We start from the raw sequence: 24,478 nt of genomic DNA, 5'->3' as shown, positions 1-24,478 counted from the left end.
CGCCGACATGCCCGGCAGACATTCTGTTCCAGGCGACGTCTTCAACAAGCAGCGGTCGGCGGCCAAATTCTGGGGCATGCGCCCGTACATGCGTGCGCGGAGCGCGTTTATCCACGCGCTGCTGGACGTCGATAGTCGCGAGTCGGTGCAGATGCAGCTGGAGCACGCGAGGGACATGCTGCGTCTGAGCCGCAGTGACACCGTTGGCATTCGCAGCGCGATGCCGGGCGCGATGCTACAGCTGGGCATGGATCCGGAGTGCTATGATTTCCTCAAGTGGTACGAGAACGATGGGCCAGCGGGGCGATTACGACTGGGGGGATATGGAGCTGCCGTTCCTGGACGTGAAGGGTGCGGATGCCTTCGAGGATGTTGGGTATGTGTGTCACCGCCGTTCCTCGATGTGTGTGTGTTGGCGCGGGGGTTATGTTGGTTAAGGTCCGGATGCTTTTGGATCTGAAGGACTTGCATATGCAGAGCACAAGCGCGGCCGGCGCGGTGATGGCTGACGCCCGCCAGCTGCGCAGCTCGATCATTGCGAATAATGCGGAAATCTTACACCGCGGCGATCATACGGCGGCGGTTGCATTGTTAGAAGGGCAGGTCAAGGAACTCTACAGGGCGATCCACAGCTCCAACAAGCACTTTTGGGAAGTTCTGCTCGAGCCGGAAGAACATTTGCATGCGATGCCTGGTATGTATTCGCCTGGCACACTATCAGAGGTGCAGGTAATGCTGCGATATATCTATCCCGCGTGGGCTATGACGCCGGGAGCACTGGAATTGGCCGAGGATCTCACCAAGCGAAAACTATAACAAATTGAGAAGCATTAGGGGATGCCGTCGCTTTTACTCCCTCCGGAGATATTATTATGGTCTAGTGTTTGGAAGAATGGGGGAAGAATGGGATTTGGGATTTGGGGGATAGCCAGAGGCTGATGCTGATGCAAGGCTAGTATTCAGCTAACTAACATAACCTCCAACAGTTTCTTAATACTACATGGGTGGATATTTTCACTGTCTTTTGTTTCTTTTTCTTTCGCATGGACTTCTGAATGATTCAGCTTCAGGAGATATTGGAATTTTTTGTGGGATACAATTGACTCAACTCGACGCCCCTGAGCGAACGAAGGGGCTCCCTTCTGCTGACAGCAAAAATCAAGAGAGGAATAAATAAATAAATAAATAGAAGAGAAGGAGGCTACAATGAGCCGTTCAAATTATTTAAACTTATTTGAAGCCCCAGGCAAACAGTCACTGGTAAGAGAGATCGAGACTGATAGTTAGCTCAATTTTAAGAAGAGATACCGCTTCCCATTATTATTACTTTACTCCTGAAGTTTTATACCAGTTGACCCAAAATCTCTTATCTCAACAGGAGTAAGTGGGTGTAAATATTGCTCATTACCGCATTTTTTGCAAGCGGAAGAGGATTCCAAGCTATGTCTGTTTAATAGTTAATACGAACAAGCAGAGCTCTCTCTCCCTGACAGTGATTGATATTTTAGATGCAAGGGACAGGAAGCATACAAACAAAACCTTGAGTGTACCCCGCCTCAACCGGAAAAGTTTTTAACTTAGATAACTAATAATAATCCAAAAATCCAAAAATCCAAAACTCGAAGTGTGTCAGGATAGGATGGGATGGTTGACTAGGTTTAGTTACGTATTTGGCGGCATGGCATGGCATGGCATTGAGCTGACCGCCGCCCTTCCTAGGATAAGAACAGTCAAGTCACCGCTCCCAGTGATGGAATGGAAGTATATTTTGACCGCTAGAAGGCTGGAAATTTCACGCAGGGAGCTTTCATAAATAATAATAGATGGATCAAATGATAAAATATAGTAAACCAGTGGATAGATCATAATTTTACGTATCTCTTTCAAGGCTATTTATTCGCTGTGTGGAAGGTGGAAGTGGAATTGAAATTAAATAACTGTGAAAGGGGTCCATGAGTTGTTTCTAGACTGAATGAATGAACACTTGACACTTAAATACTGAAACTGTTTGAGAGGTGTGATCCGAGTCCTTCCTCCGCTTCTTTTCCTTTTGCACATTTCTTCAAATTCTCAATAATGGACTCATTCAGAGTAAGAACCAAAAAAGAACGGGACGAAGAGCGAATCCGGGATATTTAACTATATCAGAGAAACTGGTCTGACAAGGATCAACTGCTCAATGCGTCCGGAGGATAGATAGTTATTATTAAATAATTAGCAGCAAACCTGTAGTTAGGTAAATAATAATAAATAATACTGTGCAGCTACCACCAACAAATAACTTAACAAATAGAATGTTGATACTGTTGATATGCTTCAACTCACATATACGCTGTATATACGCTGTATATACGTATATATATACGTATATATATACACACACACATTGACACTTCCAGCCAAGATGTCGGCCTCTTTTTTAGAAACTGGCGAATCTAGACTTTGCGCGCTGTGGCTGATGCTACGATGCGCTCGTAAAGTCTTTTAGTAATGAAAATAGCTCATGAAGGTATGTATATTTTTTTGGAAGAACTAGGCTGAGATATTATAACAAATTTACTGTCTGTAGAGAAGGAATTTGTTCTTGACATAAATAGTTCAGACTCATTGTTATTTTTCTCCTTTGAGTTGGATGTAGTGAGAGGAGTTATCAGATAGGTCTTTCAGAGAATTGAGAAAATGTATGTATCTACAGTTTCATGCCTTCATGTCCAATGCATATATTCATACATATAATCTTAAATAGAAGAAGTAACTAGTCATCTTCTATCCCGTTTATGAAGCTTTGAACAGTGTTCAATTGCTGTCAAGGCCTGTAACAGTACTCTCAATTCTAGAATCACATCTAGATATCAATTGGATATATGGATGTTCTGGGAAATATCCAATATCTCTCTGATCAGAAGCATTGAAATGATATTAATTGAAATCTCCGCCTTTCTCTAACTAGTTAATAGTTACTATAACTAACTAATCTAAATCTCATCCAATGCTGCCATATACTTTCTCAGCCACACACTACTCTCTGAGCTAAACAGTCAAACTTCCATGGCCCGTCTCTTTTCTTTTCTTTTCTTCTGTTGAGTCTAAACAAACTCTTGTCAGTCTCTCTGTGTGTCTGTGTGTGCGTGGAGAGGGAAAAAAAAAAAAAAAAAAAAAAAAAAAAAAAAAAAAAAAAAAGGGACAAAAAAAAGACAAAAAAGAAAAAAAACCGCCCAAATTCCCTCCCTTTTTTCTCCATCCTATTTATTCTTCTTGTCTCTTGGAATCCCTTCATTTTTTCCCTTTGCAGCTGCAGCATTCCTCGTCAGCATTCTGTTCTGGCTCTCGCTGTCCCACCGCTGCTTCGGCCCCCAATTGCTGCGATTTGTTTTTCCCAATTAACAACTTATTAACTCTCTCTCTCTCTCATTGACTTGTAGAAAAGACTCCCCCCTAACCTCCCCTACCCTACCCTACCACACCACACCACACTACACCAACATCACACCGCACTCTTCCATGCGCTGCTGAACATCCACGCTGCTGATTGTCCATCCTTAACTTTCGTCTCGTCTTCCGTTCCAGGGCTGCATTGATTAACTTACCCATTGCCTGCGCCCGCCGTCGCCAATAGCAAAGCCAACAACACCAACTGAATCATCACCATCACCGCCACCTCCCGCTCCACTTCTCTGCCTCACTCCCCTCCCCATTCCCCATTCCCCATTCCCCCGTCCCCCGTCCTCCATATCAACCCCCAATCCTTGTCCGCCGGATTCTATTCGCAGCGCCGAAAACAACGTGATCGAGGCCTCCTGCGTCCTGTCCCACTCCGCCGATCGAGCGCCCCAATCGCTGTCCGCCCTGCTTATTATTTATATTTACTTCAACCCTACCTCCTACCCTACCTACTACTGCGTAAGCCGCCTGTCTGCTCCATCCCACCCCCAATAGTAAAAGCCAGCTTTTCTCTCCCCTACCGACCCCCGGATCTGTCCTTTGTCCTTCGAAAACATCCTAGATCCTTGTGCTGCTCGTGGCGCCGCTCCCCCGGTAAACCCGCATCGCATTTTGCTGGTCCGCCGGCCTTTGCATCCTAGAGGTGCTATCTTCCGCGGACGGCGGCGTGTTTAGGGTCTTGTACAAAGTTATATTTGTACCCGAAGAAGGATAAATACCTACACACTTTGTCTAGTTTCTAGTTGTCTAGTTGTCGCTGGAAGCCTTACAAACCCGCCTGGAAAGCGTGACTTTTTTTCTCTCTCTTTTTTTTTTTTTTTTTTTTTTTTTTTTTTTTTTTTTTGGAAAACCGGGAAATATATTCCTCTTCGCTGGTCTATTCAGTCCGTCACTTTGGGAGAGCTATACAAGCTGTATAAGAGAGGTCCCAGGCAACCAAATCGACGAGAGGAGATTTCTTTCTTTCTTTCTTCCTTTCTTTCTTTTTTTTCTTTTTCTTTTTCTTTTTCTTTTTCTTTTTCTTTCTTTCTTTTTTTTTCTTTTCTTTTTTTTTCTTTTCTGTTTTTATCCCTTCCTCGACTCCGCAAGCGCCTGCTCTAACGCGAGACAAGGGTTCAGTTTGCAGAATTTGACCGGGTTGACTCGGGCATCGTCTTCTCTTGCTGGTCAATCATTTTCTCCCTAGACTATTATTTGCTGCTTCTTCTCCCACAGATATCGAATCGCTATAGGACCAAAAAAGAGCAAGACAGATCCCCCGGTTCTTTCTCCACCCCCTTTTCTCCCCGCTACCGGACGCCCCAAAACCTCTCTCCACACGATCCCCCCGAACTGCTCTAGCTAGTATTTCTGCGCGTCCTAATAGTCAGGAACTAGACCGTGCGATCTTTTTTTATTTTTTTATTTTTATTTTTTTATTTTTATTTTATTAATTTTTATTTTTTTCTCCCCTTAATTCTTCTAGCGTCATCCCTTCCTGCAAAACGGCTATTTAAAAACAAAACCGCCTCGGTCGATCACAATGAATTCAAATCTGAAATTACAGCCAAGGTAAGTGGAGGTTTCCTTTATTCCCCCTATAATAAATCCCCGGGGTGATCGGTTAATCAGCCACACCCACTGCGCAACCTAACCTGGCAAACGTGGCTGACATGCTGCTGTCTTTCCACTCAAGAAGGGAGTATCACATAGTGGTACTCGGAGCTGGTATGAAAAAGCCTACCCTCGCGTCTCTTCGGTACAAACAAATCCACTGATGTTTGGGTCTCTTGGATGTATTTTTTGTTAAAAAAAATAGGCGGAGTTGGAAAAAGTTGTCTAACGGGTACCTATATCATATCCGGCCCCCCCCCCCCACCCCACGCCATCCCCATGCTCCAAGTGTCGTCATTTAATTCCCGCCCATATATGTGCGGTTGTACTTCCGCCTCTCAAAAAGAAAGAAAAGAAAATAAGAAGAAAAAAAAGCAATAAATTATTTTTTACAGCTTTGTCCTATTCTAACACAACTCTTCTTTATTGAAAAATTTCCGCAGCTCAATTCGTCCAAAATGTCTGGATTGAAAGTTATGACCCGACTATCGAAGACTCATATCGCAAGCTGATCGAAGTGGATGTGAGTGTCGCGACCCCAACAACATTCCCGACCTCTTCTGCTTGCGGGCCAGTTCCGCTCATCAATCCTTTTTTTTTTTTTTTTTTTTTTTTTTTTGGAAAAAATCCTTTTCTTATTTATTTATTTATTTCTCCATTTAGGGACGACAATGTGTTCTGGAGATGTACGTAAAACACCGGCCATTTTTGCACCTACACCCACACCCACCCAAAACGCGGTTCCTCACCCCCCAGTAGGAGGGTGAGGTTTGAATCGGATTAGGGAACCTGCGGGAGCAAAGGATTTTGGGATATATATAACCTTTTTCATGTTCTAGGGGCTTGTCTTGGGAAACGAACGGCTAATTCTTAATTTTTTATATTCTAACTGCTGTGCAGATTAGATACTGCGGGCACTGAACAATTTAGTGAGTTGATGATTCCCTCTTCTACATACCCTTGGATTGGATTGTAATCTGATGGTCTACTTCTAGCTGCGATGAGGTATGAATTTTCTGCATTTTGTACCCCACGTTTCTTTGATTTACTTTTTTTTTTTTTTTTTTTTTTTTTTTTTTTTTTGGGTTTTCGAGATATGTACCATCGACATACATTCCGATCTCTCCCCTTTTTAGACCTCTACCCCGTTCCTCCAACATGCATCTTACCCAAAAAGAAAAACCGCAGCAAAAAAACATAAAAAGTAACCGAGAGAATTAAAAGAGAAAACCCCATCTAACCCCCAACCCCAGAGAACTCTACATGAAACAAGGCCAAGGCTTCCTGCTCGTCTTCTCCATAACCTCCACCTCTTCCCTCTCCGAACTCGCCGAACTCCGCGAACAAATCATCCGCATCAAAGACGACGAGAACGTCCCCATCGTCATCGTCGGCAACAAATCAGACCTCGAGGAAGACCGCGCCGTCTCGCGATCGCGCGCCTTCGCCCTCTCCCAACAGTGGGGGAACTCGCCGTACTATGAAACCTCCGCCCGCCGCCGTGCGAACGTCAACGAGGTCTTCATCGACCTGTGTCGGCAGATTATCCGCAAGGATATTCAGGCGAGTCAGGAGCGGAGTATGGAGCTGGCGATGAATGGGAGGAGTGGTGGTGGCGGTGGCGGCGGTGGTGGAGCAGATGGTGGTGGGATTGGCGGGTCGGAAGGTCAGAGTCGACAAAGTGGTGGGCGGTTAAGGAATCGGAGGAGAGCGAAGGCAAAAGGGGACTGTGTGATTTTGTGATTTTTTTTTTTTCTTTTCTCCCTTCCTCTTCGTTGAAATGGGGTTTTTTTCCTTTTTTCTTTTTCTTTATTTATATACATGATATATGGCTCTTCGTACTTACTTACCCCTTTTCTTTACTGGGCCTTTTTCTATTCTGTTTATGATATTTCTCCCCCCCCCCCCATTTCTCTTTTTACTTTATCTACCTGGACAGAATTTTCTTTTTTTTTTTTTTTTTTTTTGTTGCTCAACGAAAGAAAGAAAAAAAAAAAAAAGAAAAAGGCAATGGGATGATATTTTTCTTTTGTCTTCGTTAGGCCATATATATTTCCTTTCCCCCTCTTTTTTTTTGTCTCCATTATCCATTTTTCCAACTTCCCCTTTTCTCTCTATCTATATAACGTCATTTCCTCCCTTCACTTTCATCAAATTGCCCAACTATTAACGACCCGCCACGCCATCTGAAATGTTCACATGGATGAAACAAAATTTCTATCTATATATATAAAGTCCCTTTTTTTTTTTGCACATTGTCTTCCTTCACCCCTTTTTCCCCCCTTTTTCTTTTTTCTTTTTTTGTGTGTACGGGGGGGGTCTGTGTATATGTCGGAGGGTTTTCAACAGACGTGGTAAAATACTCTTGTATACATGTCTACATACATATATAAAGAATAGCAGGTCTGAATATTGGTGGACTTATTGGATGAGCTGTTTGTTTTTTTCTTCTTTTTCTTTTTCTTTTTTTTTTTTTTTTCTTGATTTGGTGGTTTGGTTTGGTGAGGTGAGAGAATATGTGAAAATGTGAAATTATGTAGGGATCTGAGGTACCGTACGTTGTGGATAAAGCAAAGCAAAGTGTTGGCGTCTAATCAACCACCCGCGCGGGAGAGAAGGGGGGGAAAGGAAGAGAAGGAGGAACAACTTTCCTCTTCTTTCATTTTCAAATCATTTTTTACAATTGTACTTGAGAAAAGCGTTCCTTTGTGGCTCTTGCTCTTTCTTATCTATCACCACCTCCTTCGTCTACACACACATACGATGTTCATACGCCTAGGGTATGTGTCGCCGTAGAAACTCTATTTCCCCTATCTATCTATGTATGACCTTCCCACCTGTTTTAACTCCAGCCGTCTTCTGGAGCGGTAAGATAAACCCGGAGGCGAGAGGTGTTACTCAAAGGGAGAAATGGTAATAGTTAATACCTCCATCTAAGTGCATAATATAATGTTTTTTTTTTCTAGTCAGAGAGTATAAAACGATCATATGGAAAAATCTCATATATAAGTGCTGTCGATACATACGTACACACACACACACACACACACACACACAAAGGGAATAATAAAACGAAAGGAAATGGGACGAAGGTAAAATAATAATAAAACCAATCCCGCTTCAAACCATCATCACATCCTAAAAACCCCAAACTTCGTCTTCACCTCCTCAGCCCTCCCGCCCAGCGCAGCCGTAAGACTCAACCCGAGTACCATCCGCGTATGCGCCGGCGGAATCACGCCGTCATCCCACAACCGTGCCGACGAGAACGTCGCCTCGGACTCCGTGTCGATGCGCTCCTTCAGCTTCGGGTCGACCGTGCGGCCCACAGCCTCCATGACTGAGGAGAGCTGCTCGGAGCCCATCACGCCGATCTTGGCGTTGGGCCACATGTAGAGGAAGCGGGGGGAGTAGGCGCGGCCGCTGGTTGGGTGGTTAGCTTGGATTAAACAATTGAAAATTTTTGTTGAAGGATTAAAGAAAGAGGAGGAAGGGATAAGGAGAGGAGACATACCACATTCCATAGTTGCCCGCACCAGCGCTGGAGCCAAACACAACAGTGAATTTAGGAACATCAGCACACGCCACGGCCGTCACGAGCTTAGCTCCATTCTTCGCAATGCCGCCCTTCTCCGCATCCGCGCCAACCATGAAACCAGAGATATTTTGCAGGAAGATCAGCGGGATATTGCGCTGGGCGCACAGCTGGATGAAATGGGCGCCCTTGAGTGACGACTCGGAGAAGAGGATGCCGTTGTTCGCAACGATGCCGACCTGCATGCCGTAGATGCGCGCAAAGCCCGTGACCAGTGTGCTGCCGTAGTCGCGCTTGAATTCGGCGAACTCGCTGCCATCTACGATGCGGGCGATGACTTCGTGGGCGGGTATTTGGCGCCGGAGATTCGTGCCGACGATGCCGGAGAGTTCGGCGGGGTCGTAGAGGGGTTCTTTTATCGTGGAGGAGATGGAGGATGTGGAGGCTGGGTTTGCGGGGGAGGGTAGGAGTGGGAGGGTGGTTTTGGGCCAGTTGAGGTTGGAGATCGATCTGCGGGCGAGGACGAGGGCGTGTGCGTCATCGACGGCGAGGTAATCGGTGACGCCGGAGACGCAGCTGTGCAGGTGGCCGCCGCCAAGGTCTTCAGCGGATACAACCTCTCCGGTAGCGGCTTTGACGAGTGGCGGGCCAGCGAGGAAGATGGTGCCTTGGTTCTCGACGATGATGGATTCATCGCTCATGGCGGGGACGTACGCTCCGCCTGCCGTGCATGGTCCCATAACTACAGAAATCTGCGGGATGCCCATAGAACTCATTCTAGCCTGGTTGAAGAAGATGCGACCGAAATGGTCTCTGTCCGGGAAGACGTCTGCTTGGTGGGGGAGGTTGGCTCCGCCGGAGTCAACCAGGTAGATACAAGGCAGCTTGTTCTCCTGGGCGATTGCCTGTGCGCGCAAGTGCTTCTTGACCGTGATGGGGTAGTAGGTGCCTCCCTTGACCGTGCTATCGTTTGCTACGATCATGCAGGAGACTCCCTCAACTGTTCCAATACCGGTGATGATACCGCCCGAGGGAACATCTTCGCCGGGGTAAACCTGGTATCCTGCCAGCGGGGAGAGCTCGAGGAATGAAGTTCCCGGGTCAATCAACGACGTGACGCGATCTCGAGGAAGCATCTTTCCGCGAGCAATGTGCTTTTCCTGCGCTTTTGTAGGACCTCCCTTGGCAATTTTGGAATGAAGATCAGTCATTTTGGCCAGAAGCTCATCCATCTGAGCGGCATTCTCTTTGAAATCTGCCGACGAGGTGTCGACAGATGTTGGCAGGACAGATATAGCCGATGACTGGTGCGAATGCGTGTAATTGGAAATTGATCTTGTGCTCTGGCGGGAGCCAATTGCACCACGAGGCGCCGCTATTCGCAATTGGCGACTGGATGTCAGGGCAGTGCGAAGGCTGCGGAGGAGCATTGTGGAGGGAGCACGGATTGAGGTAGCCATGACCAAGGGGCGATCAACGAAGGAATTAGAAATAAGTTGGGTTATTCTGTCATATCATAGAGCCAGAAGCAACATAAACAAACCCTCACTCCCCCACGGGGTATATATCTCACAAAAACAAATTGGAAGTGGTAAAAAGAAAGAAAAGAAAAAAAAAAAAAGTTGTATAGAAAAAAGGAACGATGTTCGGGTGTTGTCAAGGCGGAGAGTTGCGTTGCGTCCCCCGTGATCCGGCTCAGGGCCAGTTAGCCGACGGCAGCCGCAGCTCGGGGTTTCGGCATCACCCAATCGGGAAGGTCTGCCGAAAGCTCGGCAACGGAGATCGATCGATTGATTCTGGTCTGACTTGTTTGTATTTTTTTTTTCTTATGTTTTGCTTTTGGCTGCTTTCTTGACAAATAATAGGCGTATCTGTATACTCCTCATCCCTTCTACCATTCTACTCTCACGCGCCTCCCGATATGGCATCTCCCTGTCTTCCTCGCCTGCTTGGCCGCGCTTCCAGAACTTTCTGCAGGCCGCGGAGGCAGGTGGTCCAGCTTCCCCAATGGCGCGCGGCGTCAACAATGCATCCACAGGGTTTTGTGCCACCAACACACGAGGAACTAGTGGAACTGAGAGAGCGAGTTCAAGAATTTACAAGTATGGGTGTCTTTTTTGTGATATTGTTAACGTTCTCGTCCATTGAGTGGAGGGCTAATAATAGTAAGCGTGCTCTGCTACACAGGACGAGAGATTCCGGAAGAGGTCGCTGCTCGCACAGATCTCCAGAATGACTTCCCCGCCGACATGTGGCAGAAGCTTGGAGAGGCTGGGTAAGCCACCAACTTCTTGAGTGGTTTAAGTTGGTATCCGCTTGTACTGACTGGCCATTTTTCTTTGAATCAAAGGTTCCTAGGTGTCACGGCGGATGAACAGTATGGTGGTCTATCAATGGGCTACCAAGCGCATTGCGTCGTTTTGGAGGAAATTAGCCGGGCTTCAGGTGCATATACCTCTCTAGGCGGCTAGGGCTCGTATACAATGGGATATAATACACTGACAAATCCTTTAACTCTTGGACAATAGGCAGCATTGGTCTATCTTACGCGGCCCACTCCCAACTTTGCGTTAACCAGCTCTCTCTGAATGGCAGCCCGGAACAGAAAGCCAGATTTCTCCCAGGTCTGATCTCAGGGGAGAAGATTGGTGCGCTGGCAATGTCAGAGCACTCTGCAGGTTCGGATGTCGTCAGCATGAAGACCACTGCTAAGGCTGTGGATGGAGGATTTTTGCTTAACGGGACAAAGATGTGGATTACCAACGTGAGTACCACACTAGCTAACCCCAATTGCGTGTCATCAACCCATGACAATGGAATATAATTTTCTAAATTTGTCTTTTGCTCGCATGACCTGTAGGGACCCGATGCCGACTATATAGTTGTGTACGCCAAAACAAAGCCTGACCAGGGCTCAAAGGGTATCACTGCTTTCGTTGTTGAGAAGACATTCAAGGGCTTCTCCTGCGCTCGGAAACTCGACAAGCTCGGCATGAGAGGTTCAAATACTGGCGAGTTAATCTTTGAAGGCGTGTTCGTGCCACGGGAGAATATGCTGGGGGAGCTTAATCGCGGCGTGAAGGTGCTTATGGAGGGGCTTGACTTGGAGCGTCTCGTCCTCAGCGCAGGACCACTTGGGTAAGCGATTGAACCCCTGCTACCATTCAATATAAGAAGTTGAGGTAGCGGGAAATAGCGTCAAAGCCGAAAATTCCCACCGATAATGTACACAGCGTTTGCTAACTGAACAAACCCCTCCGGCACACGCCCCCCCCCCCGCGTTGCCGTCCTTTTCTTCTTATTTAGAATCATGCAAGCGGCCCTTGACCTTGTGCTACCATATACCCACACCCGCAAACAATTCGGCATCCCAATCGCCCGCAACCAACTCATCCAGGGTAAACTCGCAGACATGTACACCAAGCTCTCCGCATCGCGCGCGTACACCTACACCACGGCCCGTCAAATCGATGAGGCCGCGGCCTCCAGCAGCGAGGCAAGCAACAGCGCCATCCGCACTCAGGACTGCGCTGGTGCGATCCTGTATGCTGCCGAGCGCGCGACGGAGTGTGCACTTGACGCCATCCAGCTGATGGGCGGGAACGGGTATATCAATGAGATTCCTGCGGGGAGACTGCTGCGGGATGCCAAGTTGTATGAGATTGGGGCGGGGACGAGTGAGATTCGGAGGATGTTGATTGGGAGGGTGTTCAATAAGGAATACTTGTAGATTTTAGGGTTCGATGCGGGATTTTCTTTCATTGTATTTGTCTTTCTTATCTTTTCTATTTTTTCCCTATATACTCCGTATGCAGGTATACTATAGAGAGAACCTTGTTTCGTTTGCCATTGATAGGACGGTTTGTTTGTTTTGTGAAACTATCTCAGTTGGCTATACTCCATCTCAATGTGTAGGCAGAGGGTAATTATTTTCCATATATATATAAACAGCTCCGATGAATATGATAAGATCTATCTCCTTACACCCCTCACCAACAGTTCCACCAAGAAATTAAGCTACAGCCACCAAGAACGAGAACAAGTTTAGCGTGGCGGGGTTACGCTTAAACCGGATGCCGTTAGGGAGCAAGTGGTTAATAAGTTATTATAAGTTGCTCTTTGGCAGCAGAATTCCCCCAACTTCCAACTCACTGCAAGTTAGTTACTGAACTATCTATCTACCTTTACTGCCGCGTGTGCTGGCAACTGCCTGCTGCTGCTGCTGCTGCTGCTGTTGCTGTTACTACTACTACTCTCTTTATACAAAACACCCTCACTATTGCTTGTTTGCTCCCTTTTGCATAACTACTTTGAAGTACAGTTACCCTTCCAAGGCACAGAGGCGGTTAGATAGATATTCTTTCACAATCTAGCTTAGCCGCGCTGAGGTTTTTGGCTGAAACGAGCAGCCCCGCTCTCTTTTTGTTTTGTCAGCTCCCGGCCCTTGCTCGACATTGATATATTTATGTCATACTACATTTTTCAAACGAGGATAAATCAAATCAAAGAGTAGAAAAGGAACACTCCCGTTACAGGAACAATGTCTGATGACGAGGATTACTACGACGATGATTTCGATGGTGATTGGTTCTGGGGCGATGAAGGGGAGCGAGAGCTTGCGGTCAGTCATGTCATCCCATCCCATCCATGCTATATTCCTTCAAAACGCGCCCCTCCAACCATACTCATACTCCTCACCCCTGAAATATTCATGGTTGATTTTATATATGTTCATCAAGCTGAAAAAGAGATAAAAAAAAAACTCGGGCAAATTCCCTTCCTCCTTTTCCGGGAGAAAAAGGGAATTTGCTTTCCTTTTTTTTTTTTATTCATTTATTTTATAGGACGATCTAGCAGAAGGCACAATGCATTCTCCCGTCTACATGGACCAGGGCGCTTATGATGCAATTGACAGCGCGTCGGACTGGGACTACTACACGGACGAGTACTTCGATGACGACCTGTCCGTTCTGCACGAGCACAGCCTTAAATCAACCGCGTCATCCCCCCCCACAGGCATGCGGGGCGGGAAGCAGAAGAAGAACAGGAAGAACAAGAAGCGCGCCGGGAATGATGATAACATTAATGAGGAGGAGGACACTTCCGAGTCCTTCTGCCGCATACTCTGGCGGCCGTCCGGCTTCCTGGTTGACCAGGGTGAGCTGTATGAGCCGGGACATGGCGAGAAGGTGGCGCTGTTGAAGAATTGGCGGGAGATATTTAAAGATTCGCAGCCGAAAAGGGGCCAAAGGCTTCAGAAGTCTGCTTCTCCTTCTCCTCCCCGTGTCTCGCCTCCGTCGTCCACGTTCTCGAAGTCTGCCTCTGTTAGGAAACAGCCAGCGCGCCTCAGGAAGATAACAGAGAAGCGGAATTTGGGTGCCCGAATTGGTGGGGTTGTTAACGCGCCTATATTTGATAGCGAGGGGAATAGTGAAGAGGGGTTGGAATTTGCAGGAGATGGAGATGGTAGTGAGGATGACGAGGACGATGGAGGATATAAAACCCCGCCTCCGTCTTTTCTGCCCGCATCCCAGCAGGAGATTTATGAGAAATCACGGAAGAAGACAACGACGGTGCCATCCCGCAGTGCCAACAACACCAATGACAAGGGTCACAATAGGCGCACTGGATCACATCTCAAATCCGTCATGTCCGCCTCAGCGCAGGAGGAAATCCCAGCACTCCCTCCGGTGTTGGTATCGCCATCCTTGCCAACAGCGAGCTCCAAGCAACAGCGTTCCGGCCATCTTTCCACCGCCCTCAGCACAGTAACAGCAGCGGCGACAACGACAACGACAACGATAGCAACACAACCCACAACCTCAATCTTGCACAACGGGAAAGATGTAATGGAACCCGGCACTCTGTTACAAGATAGCTATACCGAAACTAACAGTACCGATAATATACCCCTAGCCAGAGCGGGCAGCTCGCCCCGCACTCATCATCGCCAAGGTCGGAAACGAAAAGCGTCTAGTCCCCCCGATAGCGCTCACGGAGATCAGCAGGGTGGGAAGACGAGATCGAAGCGAGTTGCGACGAGGCGGAAGCGAGAAAATGAAAATGACGGTGACGGTGACGGTGACGGTGACGGTCGTGATAATGGCAAAAGCAAGAAAGAGGCGGGGATACCTATTACCAGGGCACGACGGTCTTTGAGAGAGAAGAAGAAGTTGTAGTTTTTTTAGAGGCTTTTAGAGCAAGGGGGATGGATACACATGTGAATTGATTGGTGGAACTAGGTTGGGACAAATGGATTGAGATTCTCTTGTTTTTGTCCTTCCATGGCGTATGGCGGTGGATATGATTTGAGTACAGCTATTATTCTATTTCTGGGAGTCCCCCTTTTTTCTGTGATGCGGATTTCGCGATATACATACGTCAGGTAAACTATCGGCCCCTTGTTGTTTAAGTAATCACTTATTTGTTATCATCTACAACAATGCACAATTTAAACATGTGGATCAACACAGCAACAGGCTTTTTATCCCCGTGAATGTTCCTGTCGGCCTATTCACCTCCCTTTGGAGCAGGCTACATAATGCAACCGTAGCAGTTCCATCATGGAGCAGCGGAAGAGGTGTTTCGAAGTAGCGCTCCGCATCTTCACCTCCCTCCTAACCAATCAAACACGACACCGCAGTCCTTCTCAACCCGTTTTAGGTAATTTCCTCTCTCCGCGGCTCGGAATTCTTGGCACCCTCTAGCCCATTGCCGAGTCACGGGGCCCCGCAAATCTAGCTTAGCCCCGGAGAACTCTCGGGCTCGGCTGACCTTCCCGATTTCATCCCCCGCGCCAATCCAGCGCTTTCCATCGGCCAAAACAACAAATCGTGTTTTTTTTTTTTTAATTCTTAACTTGGATTCCGGGTTGCAACATCAAACCAACATCCCATATGATCTGTGATCCTGACGGTGTACAGAGCTTGTGAGAACTTACGCTGATGTTTTTTATTTCCTCATGTTATGCATACAATTGATCATCACGACGATACCTTTCACACGCTTCTTTCTTAATTCCTATATCTATAGAACCTCCGGGGGGGGTGGCACATTTGATTGATATATTCTATCCATGAGGACACCAGCCCGAATGTCTTTCATCTCTCGACTCCCCTCCACCACCTCCCGCCTGGGGACAAGGGCGGCTATCCTCAAACCAACAGCAGCAACAGTCCGTGCCAATTCCGCGCTGTCAAATGGCCCCGAGATCAAGGCGCTCAGTTCCATCCTCATCGCCAATCGTGGCGAGATCGCGCTGTGAGTTGGATCTATCTACATATACATACATGTACACTTCTTGGGAGTCTACGAACGGGGCTGACGTACGTCTTGTTTTTTTTAATTTTTTTTTTATGTTACAGACGAGTAGGACGAACAGCTTCACAACATGGCATTCGAGTAACGACTCTCTACACGGACCCGGATGCGCGGGCCCAACACGCCCTTAGCTCCCCGTTCGCGTTCAATCTGGGTGACACCTCTGCGTATCTCGATGGAGATCGGATAATTGAGATTGCGAAGAAGGAGGGCTGCCAGGGCATACATCCCGGTTATGGGTTTGTGAGTAGTTAATGGTTTTTTTTTTTTTAAATCTTTCTGTACCGTTTTTACTTGTTTGGCCAGTGGGGGTGGATTTTTTAAGAGCTTAAAAGCTTCTGTATTTGTTTTGGATTTGTGGGCTGACGATATTTCAAAAACTTTCAGTTGAGTGAGAACTCGGCCTTTGCGCAGAAATGCACGCAAGCAGGTCTTGTTTTCATTGGCCCACCGCCTAAGGCTATTGAGGCTATGGGTGATAAGAGGTATGTGGGCATACGCATAATATATATATTTACTTCCAATGGGTTACATGCTTATTTTGAGGACGTGTAGTCGATCAAAGGAAATCATGACAGCAGCAGGCGTCCCCTGCGTGCCGGGCTATCACGGCGAGAATCAAAATATGGATTTCCTCGAAGCGGAGGCGGAGAAGATCAAGTTCCCAGTCCTCATCAAAGCCGTGAAGGGTGGCGGTGGCAAGGGCATGCGGATCGCCAGCTCCAAAGAGACATTCCGGGACCAGCTTATCTCAGCCAAGTCGGAGGCGATGAACTCCTTCGGCGATGACACGATGCTGGTTGAGAAATATATTACGACCCCGCGACATATCGAGGTGCAGGTGTTTGCGGATAAGCATGGGAACTGTGTTGCGTTGGGCGAGAGAGATTGCAGCATCCAGCGCCGTCACCAGAAGATCCTTGAAGAATCCCCCGCCCCGCATCTGCCTGAGGCGACGCGGAAGGATATTTGGGATAAAGCGCGGTCTGCGGCGTTGGCTGTTGGCTACGAGGGAGCGGGAACGGTGGAATTCATCTTCGACAATGACACGGGCGAGTTTTTCTTCATGGAGATGAACACCCGGTTACAGGTCGAGCATCCGGTTACGGAAATGGTTACGGGACAGGATCTGGTCCATTGGCAGATTCTGGTTGCGGAGGGTGCCCCGTTGCCTCTGACGCAGGATGAGATCGAGGCTATTATGGCTACGAAGGGCCACGCCATCGAGGCGCGTATTTACGCTGAGAACCCCGATCAGGGATTCGTTCCGGATTCAGGCCGTCTGTTGCATGTTCGCACTCCTGCAGCTTCAGAGGACGTGCGGATTGACGCTGGTTTCGTTGCTGGAGATGAAGTATCTTCGCATTACGACCCTATGATCTCGAAGCTGATCGTCAGAGGCGCGAATCGGACAGAAGCTCTGCGAAATCTATCCATGGCGCTGGAAGAGTATGAAGTGGCGGGACCAATCACAAACATCGAATTCCTGAAACGGGTATGCAAGAGCCCAGACTTTGTCTCCGGCAATGTCGAAACGGGCTATATCGATAAACACAAGGCAGAACTATTCGCAAAGGAGCCTGTGGAGAATGAAGTTCTGGCCCAAGTTGCATTGTCCTGCCTACTCAGCGAGTCAAAATCGAGCGGCCCCGCAGGCACAACAGTAGGATTCAGCCCGGCATATCAAGAGCGACAATTCGCGTTCGTAGAAGCTACCGCGCAGAACCCCTCATCAGAGGCATCCGGCAGCGCAGCAGCGCCCTTCAACGTCCAAGTACAACAAACTGGCGCGGCAACATTCAACGTCGTCGTGAACGGCACTAGTTTCCAGAACGTCAAAGTCCAGCATCAGCGCCAGCAGGAGTCCAACGTGGTCACCTCGTTCTTCCCGCACACAAGACTTGACACGACGGTAGTCCGCGACGAGGATACGATCACAGCGTTCCAGCGGGGGAGACAGTACCGGTTCAAGATCCCGCGGGCGAAATGGATGGAGAAGGCGCTGGGGATTAAGGATACGGCGAACAGCGTGCTTGCGCCGATGCCGTGCAAGGTCTTGCGGGTGGAGGTTGTGGAGGGGGCGACGGTGGTCAAGGATCAGCCGCTTGTGGTTATTGAGAGTATGAAGATGGAGACTGTGATTCGGAGTCCGCAGGATGGGAAGATTGAGAAGGTTGTGCATAAAGCCGGGGTAAGTTTTTTTTTCCCTCTTTCTCTTCCTTTTTCTATTTCCCTTTTCTTTTCCTTTTTTTTTTTTAATAACTCCCCACCACCCCACCCCGTCCTTTCACCTTCCCTTCTCGTTTTAGATAACCCTCTCAAAATCCCAAATAAAAGAGGTTAACTTCTCACTAACGCAATTGCGCGGCATTATTAGGATATATGCAAAGCTGGGTCCGCGCTTGTGGAGTTTGCGGATGCCTCTTCTGACGCTGACACGAAGGTTTCATAACAATGATACATACATTATCCAGCATACGTTGAGCCGTTTGCGCGTTGTGCTGAAGTGGTGAGCGGGGCCATTGTATGGAATGGAGAATCACGAACGGCCGCCGCCCATCATGTTATGTTGGAAGGAAGAGGGTTTTTTTTTTTTTTTTTTTTTTTTTTTTTTTTTTTTTTTCGCGTTGCTAAAAAGGATTCCCATCACTCGCCTGTTCTGCCCTTTTATATGATTTTTCTTTTTTTTTCTTTTTCTATGTGTATATAGGATATAGGAATGTTTTTGGATTAATATCCTATCATCGTTATTATTAGATCGCATGTATGTAGATATACGCAGTAGAGAGAAAGAAAGTATAAATTAAATTAAAAACTAAAAAAAAAAAAAAGATTTTGTGTCCAGTCACTAGTTACTGGAGAATGCTTTCGTTTATTCTCGGCCTTGTCGGCAGCAATCACCCGGCGTCGCATGGTTGAAACTTTGTTACTTCGATATATTTGAGTTGTATGAATCTTGAAAGAGAAATGTTAAAATTATGGGAAACTGAGGGAATTTACATTATATATTTTCTCCTTCGAGGGTGGGGTGGGGTGGGGTTATTTTTATTTTTATTTTTATTTTTACTTTTTTTCCTGAAAGGTCTCCATATTGTATTCAGATTGAAGGTTGAGTTTCAGAGATTTTTTATATGGAGCTTGCAAATATGATTACCTCCCCTGCATTTGGCATTACGACTGGGTATGGAGGATAGATTGATAGCGGCGACTACTCTACTGCATGGGTCGAAGTGATGAAGATAAATAATAAAAAAAAATCAGCTACTCATCTGACTCTTCAGCCGATCTCTTGGGGGGCATCTCGCCGCCGAACCACCCACCATAGCTCCCCACCCAAGCTCCCTGGACCGGGGTGGCCCTGGTGGTGGCCCTGGTGACCCTCCCAGTGCTACCAGTGCCCCAGACTACTGCGTAAGTCCCAGTGCCCTAATGCTCCCCCCCCAAACCAGGGCCCCAACGTCCAACGCCCAACGCCCCCCCCCCCAGCCAAGAGCCTAAAAGGTTAGCCAGAACCGCTGGGACCAGGCCCACGACTGCTGTAGTCTGCAGCCGCCGTAGCGACCGTTAGTGGCGGCCTTCTGGTGGTTGCTGTCCAGTGTTCACCGCCTTGCCAGAGCCTAGACCCGGGTCCAGCCCAACCGTTGCCCGCGCGTCTTCCCCTTGGAAGTTCTGATCTGCGACGACGCCTGGCAGAAAAAGGGGGAAAAAAAAGTCACGATAGTTGGAGTTGAGCCGTCATCTGACCCCCAGTGGCCAGCGATCAGTCGCGGTTTTATTGCCAGAGAGAGCTTCCAATTAATTGCCTGGTGTGTTGGCTCAAAATAAATTCAGATTTTTCTTCTTCCCTCCCCTTCTTCCCCTTCCCTTACCTTTTCAAGCAATGTTGGCCGCGGCGAGAATCCTTCACATCCATCTTGATATTAGATAAAAAAAAATTTGTTCGATTTTTGTTCTTTCGATCGAACAACGCTCGTTTTCCTGGCTTTGATCCAATCTTTTATTTTATTTTATTTTATTTTTTTCCCCATCTTTTTGAAATTCCGCTTTTTGCCAGCTGGTCGGTTTTATCACTGCAAAAATTTATCTGTCCATCCCTGATACGGCTCTATATTCCCTCTATTATCAAACTGAATTGTCTGATCGTGTTGCGTGATACCGTACCTGAGACGTTAAATTAAACCACTACACAGAATTTGATCTGGTGAGTCTTTTTGTCTCAATCCCTCGATACCAATGAGCAACAGAAGCATTTATGTACCAATTCCAAATTCTCGCCAACATATATATCCCGACCACTTGAATCTTATTCAATTATTCATTCCTATCAATATCTCCCCCAATTTGCCCTGCATTCCCATTACTGACATATATCCACATGCAGATACCTACCCCCTTTGGAAAGGAAAAAAAAAAAAAAAAAAAAGTCCACACCAGAAGCAGTACACAAGCAAAAGCTACTATGTTCAAACCATCAATTGCCCGCCAGGCACTCCGGGCTGCCAGCCATGGCTACAAGGGGCCACCAGCAGCTATCCGCTCCACCTCTTCCAGGCCGGCTCTCACCACCACACAGGCCCGCTGCATCTCCACAACCCCTGCTCTAAGAGAAAGCAAAAGGGATGACAAGGACGAGGACCCTTTCAAGAAATCCAGCACCGCTGCTTCCAAGGAAGAGACGGCAGAGCACGAGGGTCGCTATGCTCGGACCGATGAGAGCGTTCGTGTCGAGTATCCCGAGGACCACGAGATGCCTCGCAGCCCTATCGTTCAGGGTCGCGGTGGTATGCACTTCAAGCGGACGCTGGCGTCCTTTTCGTTGGAAGGTCGTGTCTCGGTCGTTACTGGGGGTGCTCGGGGATTGGGGCTGGTTATGGGGCAGGCGCTCGTGGCGTCGGGCTCTGATCTTGCCATTGTGGACTTGAACAGTAAGCAATTATTTCAACTTTCCTTTTTCTTTTCCTTTTTCTTTTTCTTTTTCCTTTTTTGTGATATCAAGTATCGGATGGGATAGATTTTTGTCAATCATTGATAGCTTTGTCGATCATGTGATTTACATGTGACTCCTGCCTTTGCTCTATTTCTAGATCAGATACTGACTAGAAATGCAGAGGACGAAGCTGAGGAGCAGGTGAAGAAGCTGGTGGCGCAGTATCGGGAAGAAAACCCAGGCATTGAAATGTATGTCCCCCTTCCCCTGCCCCCTGCCCCCACGATATATATATCAAACTCCCCTGGTCCTAACCTACAAAAAAAAAAAAAACCAGCATGCCCAAAATAACCGCCCATTACGCCGACGTCGCCAACCCCGACTCCGTCAACGAGTGCCTCACAAACATCCTTGCCTCCCACAGCCGCATCGACAACCTCGTCACCTCCGCCGGCTTCACTGAAAACTTCGACGCCATCTCCTACCCGTACGACCGCATGCAGAAGCTCTGGGGCGTCAACGTGGACGGCTCCTACCTGTTCGCCGTCGGCGTCGCCAAGCACCTGCTGGAGCGCAAGGCGCCGGGCTCCATCGTCATGGTCGGCAGCATGTCCGGGTCCATTGTTAACGTGCCGCAGCCGCAGGCGCCGTATAATGCTGCCAAGGCCGCGATTAGACACCTCGCCGCGTCGCTGGCGGTGGAGTGGGCGCCGGCGCATATTCGGGTTAACTGTATTAGTCCCGGGTATATGTTGACTGCGCTGTAAGATTTGGTTTTTCTATTTTTGTCTCAATACTCACCCCCCTAAGGGCCTTCCAAGAAGGGGGGGGGGGAGGGGTCCCTAAAAGAAAGGAAATAAAAGAAAGAAATCGTCAAACTAACAAATCATAGAACACGCAAAATCCTCGACGACAACCCGGAGCTCAACCGCCAATGGACCTCGCTCATCCCACAGGGTAAAATGGGCGTGCCCGAGGATCTCATGGGCGCCGTGACGTTCCTCCTCAGCGACGCGAGCAAGTATGTCACCGGTGCCGATCTCAGAGTCGATGGTGGATATACCCTGACGTAGAAAAGGAGAAGGAAATTAATTTTTGGGACTTTCTTCTTCATCAGCCAAACCCTTCGTGTATTTTTCTTTCTCTTCCCACTTGCTTGCCCCTATAGTTTTATCTTCGCGTGGGGAACATCGATGTCAATTATTTAATATTGTTATGTGTTTTTTTCTTTGCACGCGTATGTTCATTGGCTTGCTTGTTTTCGCCTGCTCCGAGTTTCCCTAGACCATTTGCTCCATTTTATCTTTTTTATCTTTTTATCTTTTTTTATTGTCCTCTCCATGAACTTTTTCTCGGCGGGTATTTGTTTAACTATTTTACTATTTCTATATATTATTAGTACTTTCTCATTGATCTATCACCACCGTTGCTTTATTCATTATGTATTATAGCTGCATGTTTGTTCTCCTTGATAACATTGCTAACATTCCCATCCACGCTCTCTCTTCTCTTCTCTCTCTCTCTCTCTCTCTCTCTCTCTCTCTCTCCCTCTCTCTCACACCTATATGTTGCCGCGTGTTTTCAACCCCATCGATCCGAAGTAATACAGCAGCAGGCCACGCGCGACAAGGCAGTGGAGCGGGTATACATACACACATATATATATATCACACCTATTCCTATGAATCTGAAAACTGGATAATAATAAAAGTCCTTATTCTCCACCACCCAATTTTTTCCATACCCTGGCTGCCCCCTTGAAAACAACAACAACAGCAACAACAACAACAGCAATTGACAGTGGGGGATAGAAGCACACATCCATCCATACATACATCCATACATACATCCATACATACATGTATTTATTTATCTCGAGTGTGAGGTATGGTATGGGTGGGTGGGATGGGACCAAGGTTGGGCGGGGGCCGGGGGGGGGGGTTTACAGAATAGTGGTTTCCCTGGGCTGGCTGGCCTTGACCCCCCTTCGATTTTCCCTCTCGACTCGAACATCTTCTTCTCTCCGACCGTCTCGATCCATCACAGGCAGGCAGGCAGGCAGGCAGGCAGGTAGGGTCCTGTCGAGAGGGGAGATACAATTCCCATTTCGACATTATTCCATGTCTCTGGACGTGCCGGACGTGCCGGACGTGCCACGTGCAATGGGTGGAGAGTGGGTTGGAATTCCCGCCTGGTCTCTTTTTGCTGGCTTTGTTTGTATCCTATTATTATTCCTCCATGCTGCACAGCCTGCCTTGGCTTTCTGTTAAAAATAAATAAAAAATAAAAAAAAATAAAAAAAACAAACAAACAGGAATGAGCCAAATAAATTTATATCTCCATCGCAAATGTTTAAATGCTTGGCGTCGTGGCAACCCCACCGGGGGCCCCACTGTGCCGAGGCATTTAGCGGGGATCTAGACGAGATCAATATTTTCTGTACTAGATTTTTTTTTTTTTTTTTTTTTTTTTTTTTTTAACTAACTGTTCTGTACTTGCCAGTTGGTATATGACTTTAACAGAGTTTGAATGGGGTTAAATACAGGAGATATGCTGTGTACATACACATAGTTCTCTCACACCAAGACTACGGTTAACTAGTAGAAACAGGAAATCCAGTTGCTTGGGAGAAGGGGGAGGAGGAGGAGATGGAGTCTACTCAGGGAAGCAACGGACAGTGCCTTGAAGATTCAACCTCCTCTCAAGCCGTAGCTTGGGTCTATGTACGGAGTAGGGAGGGTAGAATAATGACGACTTGACCAACTGATGTGCAGTCGATAGAATGATGCTCTTTTTCGCCGTTTGTCAAAAATATATATATATATATAAATAAATAAATAAATAAATAAATAAATAAATAAATAAATAAATAAATAAAAAACTGCGGGAAGCGCAGCGGGACGGTCCGGATCCACTCAATCGATAACTTAGAGTTTAAGCTTATCTTGCCGATGCATCCTCCAACCCACGGGATGGGGGGGGTCAGTGATGCATTACTCCTACTATCCTTATGTGGATGACAAGTTACGGGGACAGCTTATTCGGCAGCGCCGGACGGGCTAATCCAGTAAGTTAGTATCTTGGGGGATTGGAATGGAGGGTTTAAAATGCTGCACTCTTTCTAATAAGAGGCCTAGGTTTTCCGTCAGGGGCAAAAGATGTAGTTAACCTCTGTCGACTCAGCACAGATCGATCGTGGTTGGTTGGGTGCAAAGGGCCAGCAAGGTCTGACTGAACCTTGGGAAATTACTAACCCCGTATTTATGCGTACCACGGAAAGGAGACGGAGTTACAACAACAACAACAACAACAACAACAACAACAGCAACAACAACAACAAGAACAACAACAAGAACATCAATAATAATGGGTTACGCCCGCTGCCTGCCCCGGAAATAACAATGGCAGCTATTTTACATCTCTCTTCGTTTCACGATCTTCCATCCATAAGTTACTACGGAGTACATAAAAGGCGAGAGAGGTAGTTATTAGAGAACTGAATTCCGGACCTAAAGCGGGAATTTGAGAGATCTGGCGGACAGGAGAGGTCACCACCAGGAGATAGGAGGAATAGGGCATTGCTTGAGTGAGTTGCCATGGCCTATATCTATCTCCTCATTGACTCTTCTCGCCACCTTCTATGGATGTCAACGCCCAGGATT

The 24,478-nt window shown here is 47.4% G+C and overlaps 8 protein-coding genes across 8 annotated transcripts; 7 read left to right on the top strand and 1 right to left on the bottom strand.

Moving 5' to 3' along the window:
• Window positions 1-7: 7 nt before the first annotated feature.
• Window positions 8-816, top strand: BDBG_01199 (uncharacterized protein; the record flags this gene model as incomplete). The annotated part of the gene is made up of 2 exons (XM_002628245.1): window positions 8-376; window positions 439-816. 2 exons carry the CDS (start codon window positions 8-10, stop codon window positions 814-816), a joined length of 747 nt encoding a protein of 248 aa, XP_002628291.1.
• A 2,806-nt stretch (window positions 817-3,622) lies between these two features.
• Window positions 3,623-4,246, top strand: BDBG_16318 (uncharacterized protein; the record flags this gene model as incomplete). Its single annotated transcript, XM_031724297.1, has 1 exon — window positions 3,623-4,246. A coding segment is annotated over one exon (314 nt), but the record flags the coding sequence as incomplete, so codon positions are not given.
• Window positions 4,247-4,942: 696 nt separating this feature from the next.
• On the top strand, window positions 4,943-6,777 carry BDBG_01197 (Ras-like protein Rap-1A; the record flags this gene model as incomplete). Its single annotated transcript, XM_031720233.1, has 6 exons — window positions 4,943-4,992; window positions 5,117-5,266; window positions 5,478-5,557; window positions 5,698-5,720; window positions 5,935-5,967; window positions 6,288-6,777. Exons 2-6 carry the CDS (start codon window positions 5,215-5,217, stop codon window positions 6,775-6,777), a joined length of 678 nt encoding a protein of 225 aa, XP_031576321.1. The 5' UTR covers window positions 4,943-4,992; window positions 5,117-5,214.
• Window positions 6,778-7,913: 1,136 nt separating this feature from the next.
• On the bottom strand, window positions 7,914-10,474 carry BDBG_01196 (3-methylcrotonyl-CoA carboxylase beta subunit). The gene is made up of 2 exons (XM_002628242.2): window positions 8,549-10,474; window positions 7,914-8,457 (listed from the first exon to the last, which is right to left on the bottom strand). Exons 1-2 carry the CDS (start codon window positions 10,027-10,029, stop codon window positions 8,166-8,168), a joined length of 1,773 nt encoding a protein of 590 aa, XP_002628288.2. The 5' UTR covers window positions 10,030-10,474; the 3' UTR covers window positions 7,914-8,165.
• BDBG_01195 (isovaleryl-CoA dehydrogenase) lies at window positions 10,321-12,598 on the top strand. The gene is made up of 6 exons (XM_031720232.1): window positions 10,321-10,671; window positions 10,757-10,844; window positions 10,920-11,014; window positions 11,098-11,333; window positions 11,430-11,707; window positions 11,876-12,598. Exons 1-6 carry the CDS (start codon window positions 10,491-10,493, stop codon window positions 12,297-12,299), a joined length of 1,302 nt encoding a protein of 433 aa, XP_031576320.1. The 5' UTR covers window positions 10,321-10,490; the 3' UTR covers window positions 12,300-12,598.
• Window positions 12,599-12,602: 4 nt separating this feature from the next.
• BDBG_01194 (uncharacterized protein) lies at window positions 12,603-15,056 on the top strand. Its single transcript, XM_002628240.2, has 2 exons — window positions 12,603-13,190; window positions 13,414-15,056. The coding sequence occupies exons 1-2, from the start codon at window positions 13,110-13,112 to the stop codon at window positions 14,746-14,748; spliced, it is 1,416 nt and encodes a 471-aa protein (XP_002628286.1). The 5' UTR covers window positions 12,603-13,109; the 3' UTR covers window positions 14,749-15,056.
• Window positions 15,057-18,782, top strand: BDBG_01193 (3-methylcrotonyl-CoA carboxylase alpha subunit). The gene is made up of 5 exons (XM_031720231.1): window positions 15,057-15,829; window positions 15,934-16,132; window positions 16,277-16,374; window positions 16,445-18,080; window positions 18,267-18,782. The coding sequence occupies exons 1-5, from the start codon at window positions 15,645-15,647 to the stop codon at window positions 18,339-18,341; spliced, it is 2,193 nt and encodes a 730-aa protein (XP_031576319.1). The 5' UTR covers window positions 15,057-15,644; the 3' UTR covers window positions 18,342-18,782.
• A 156-nt stretch (window positions 18,783-18,938) lies between these two features.
• BDBG_01192 (gluconate 5-dehydrogenase) lies at window positions 18,939-22,674 on the top strand. The gene is made up of 5 exons (XM_002628238.2): window positions 18,939-20,090; window positions 20,271-20,814; window positions 20,998-21,067; window positions 21,154-21,579; window positions 21,709-22,674. Exons 2-5 carry the CDS (start codon window positions 20,349-20,351, stop codon window positions 21,887-21,889), a joined length of 1,143 nt encoding a protein of 380 aa, XP_002628284.1. The 5' UTR covers window positions 18,939-20,090; window positions 20,271-20,348; the 3' UTR covers window positions 21,890-22,674.
• The last annotated feature ends 1,804 nt before the right edge of the window (window positions 22,675-24,478 follow it).

Source organism: Blastomyces gilchristii (assembly GCF_000003855.2).
Source record: "Blastomyces gilchristii SLH14081 genomic scaffold supercont1.2, whole genome shotgun sequence".
NCBI classification, from domain to species: Eukaryota; Fungi; Ascomycota; class Eurotiomycetes; order Onygenales; family Ajellomycetaceae; genus Blastomyces; species Blastomyces gilchristii.
The sequence above is the reverse complement of the archived record's forward strand: the minus strand, read 5'-3'. Positions and strand labels throughout refer to the sequence as shown.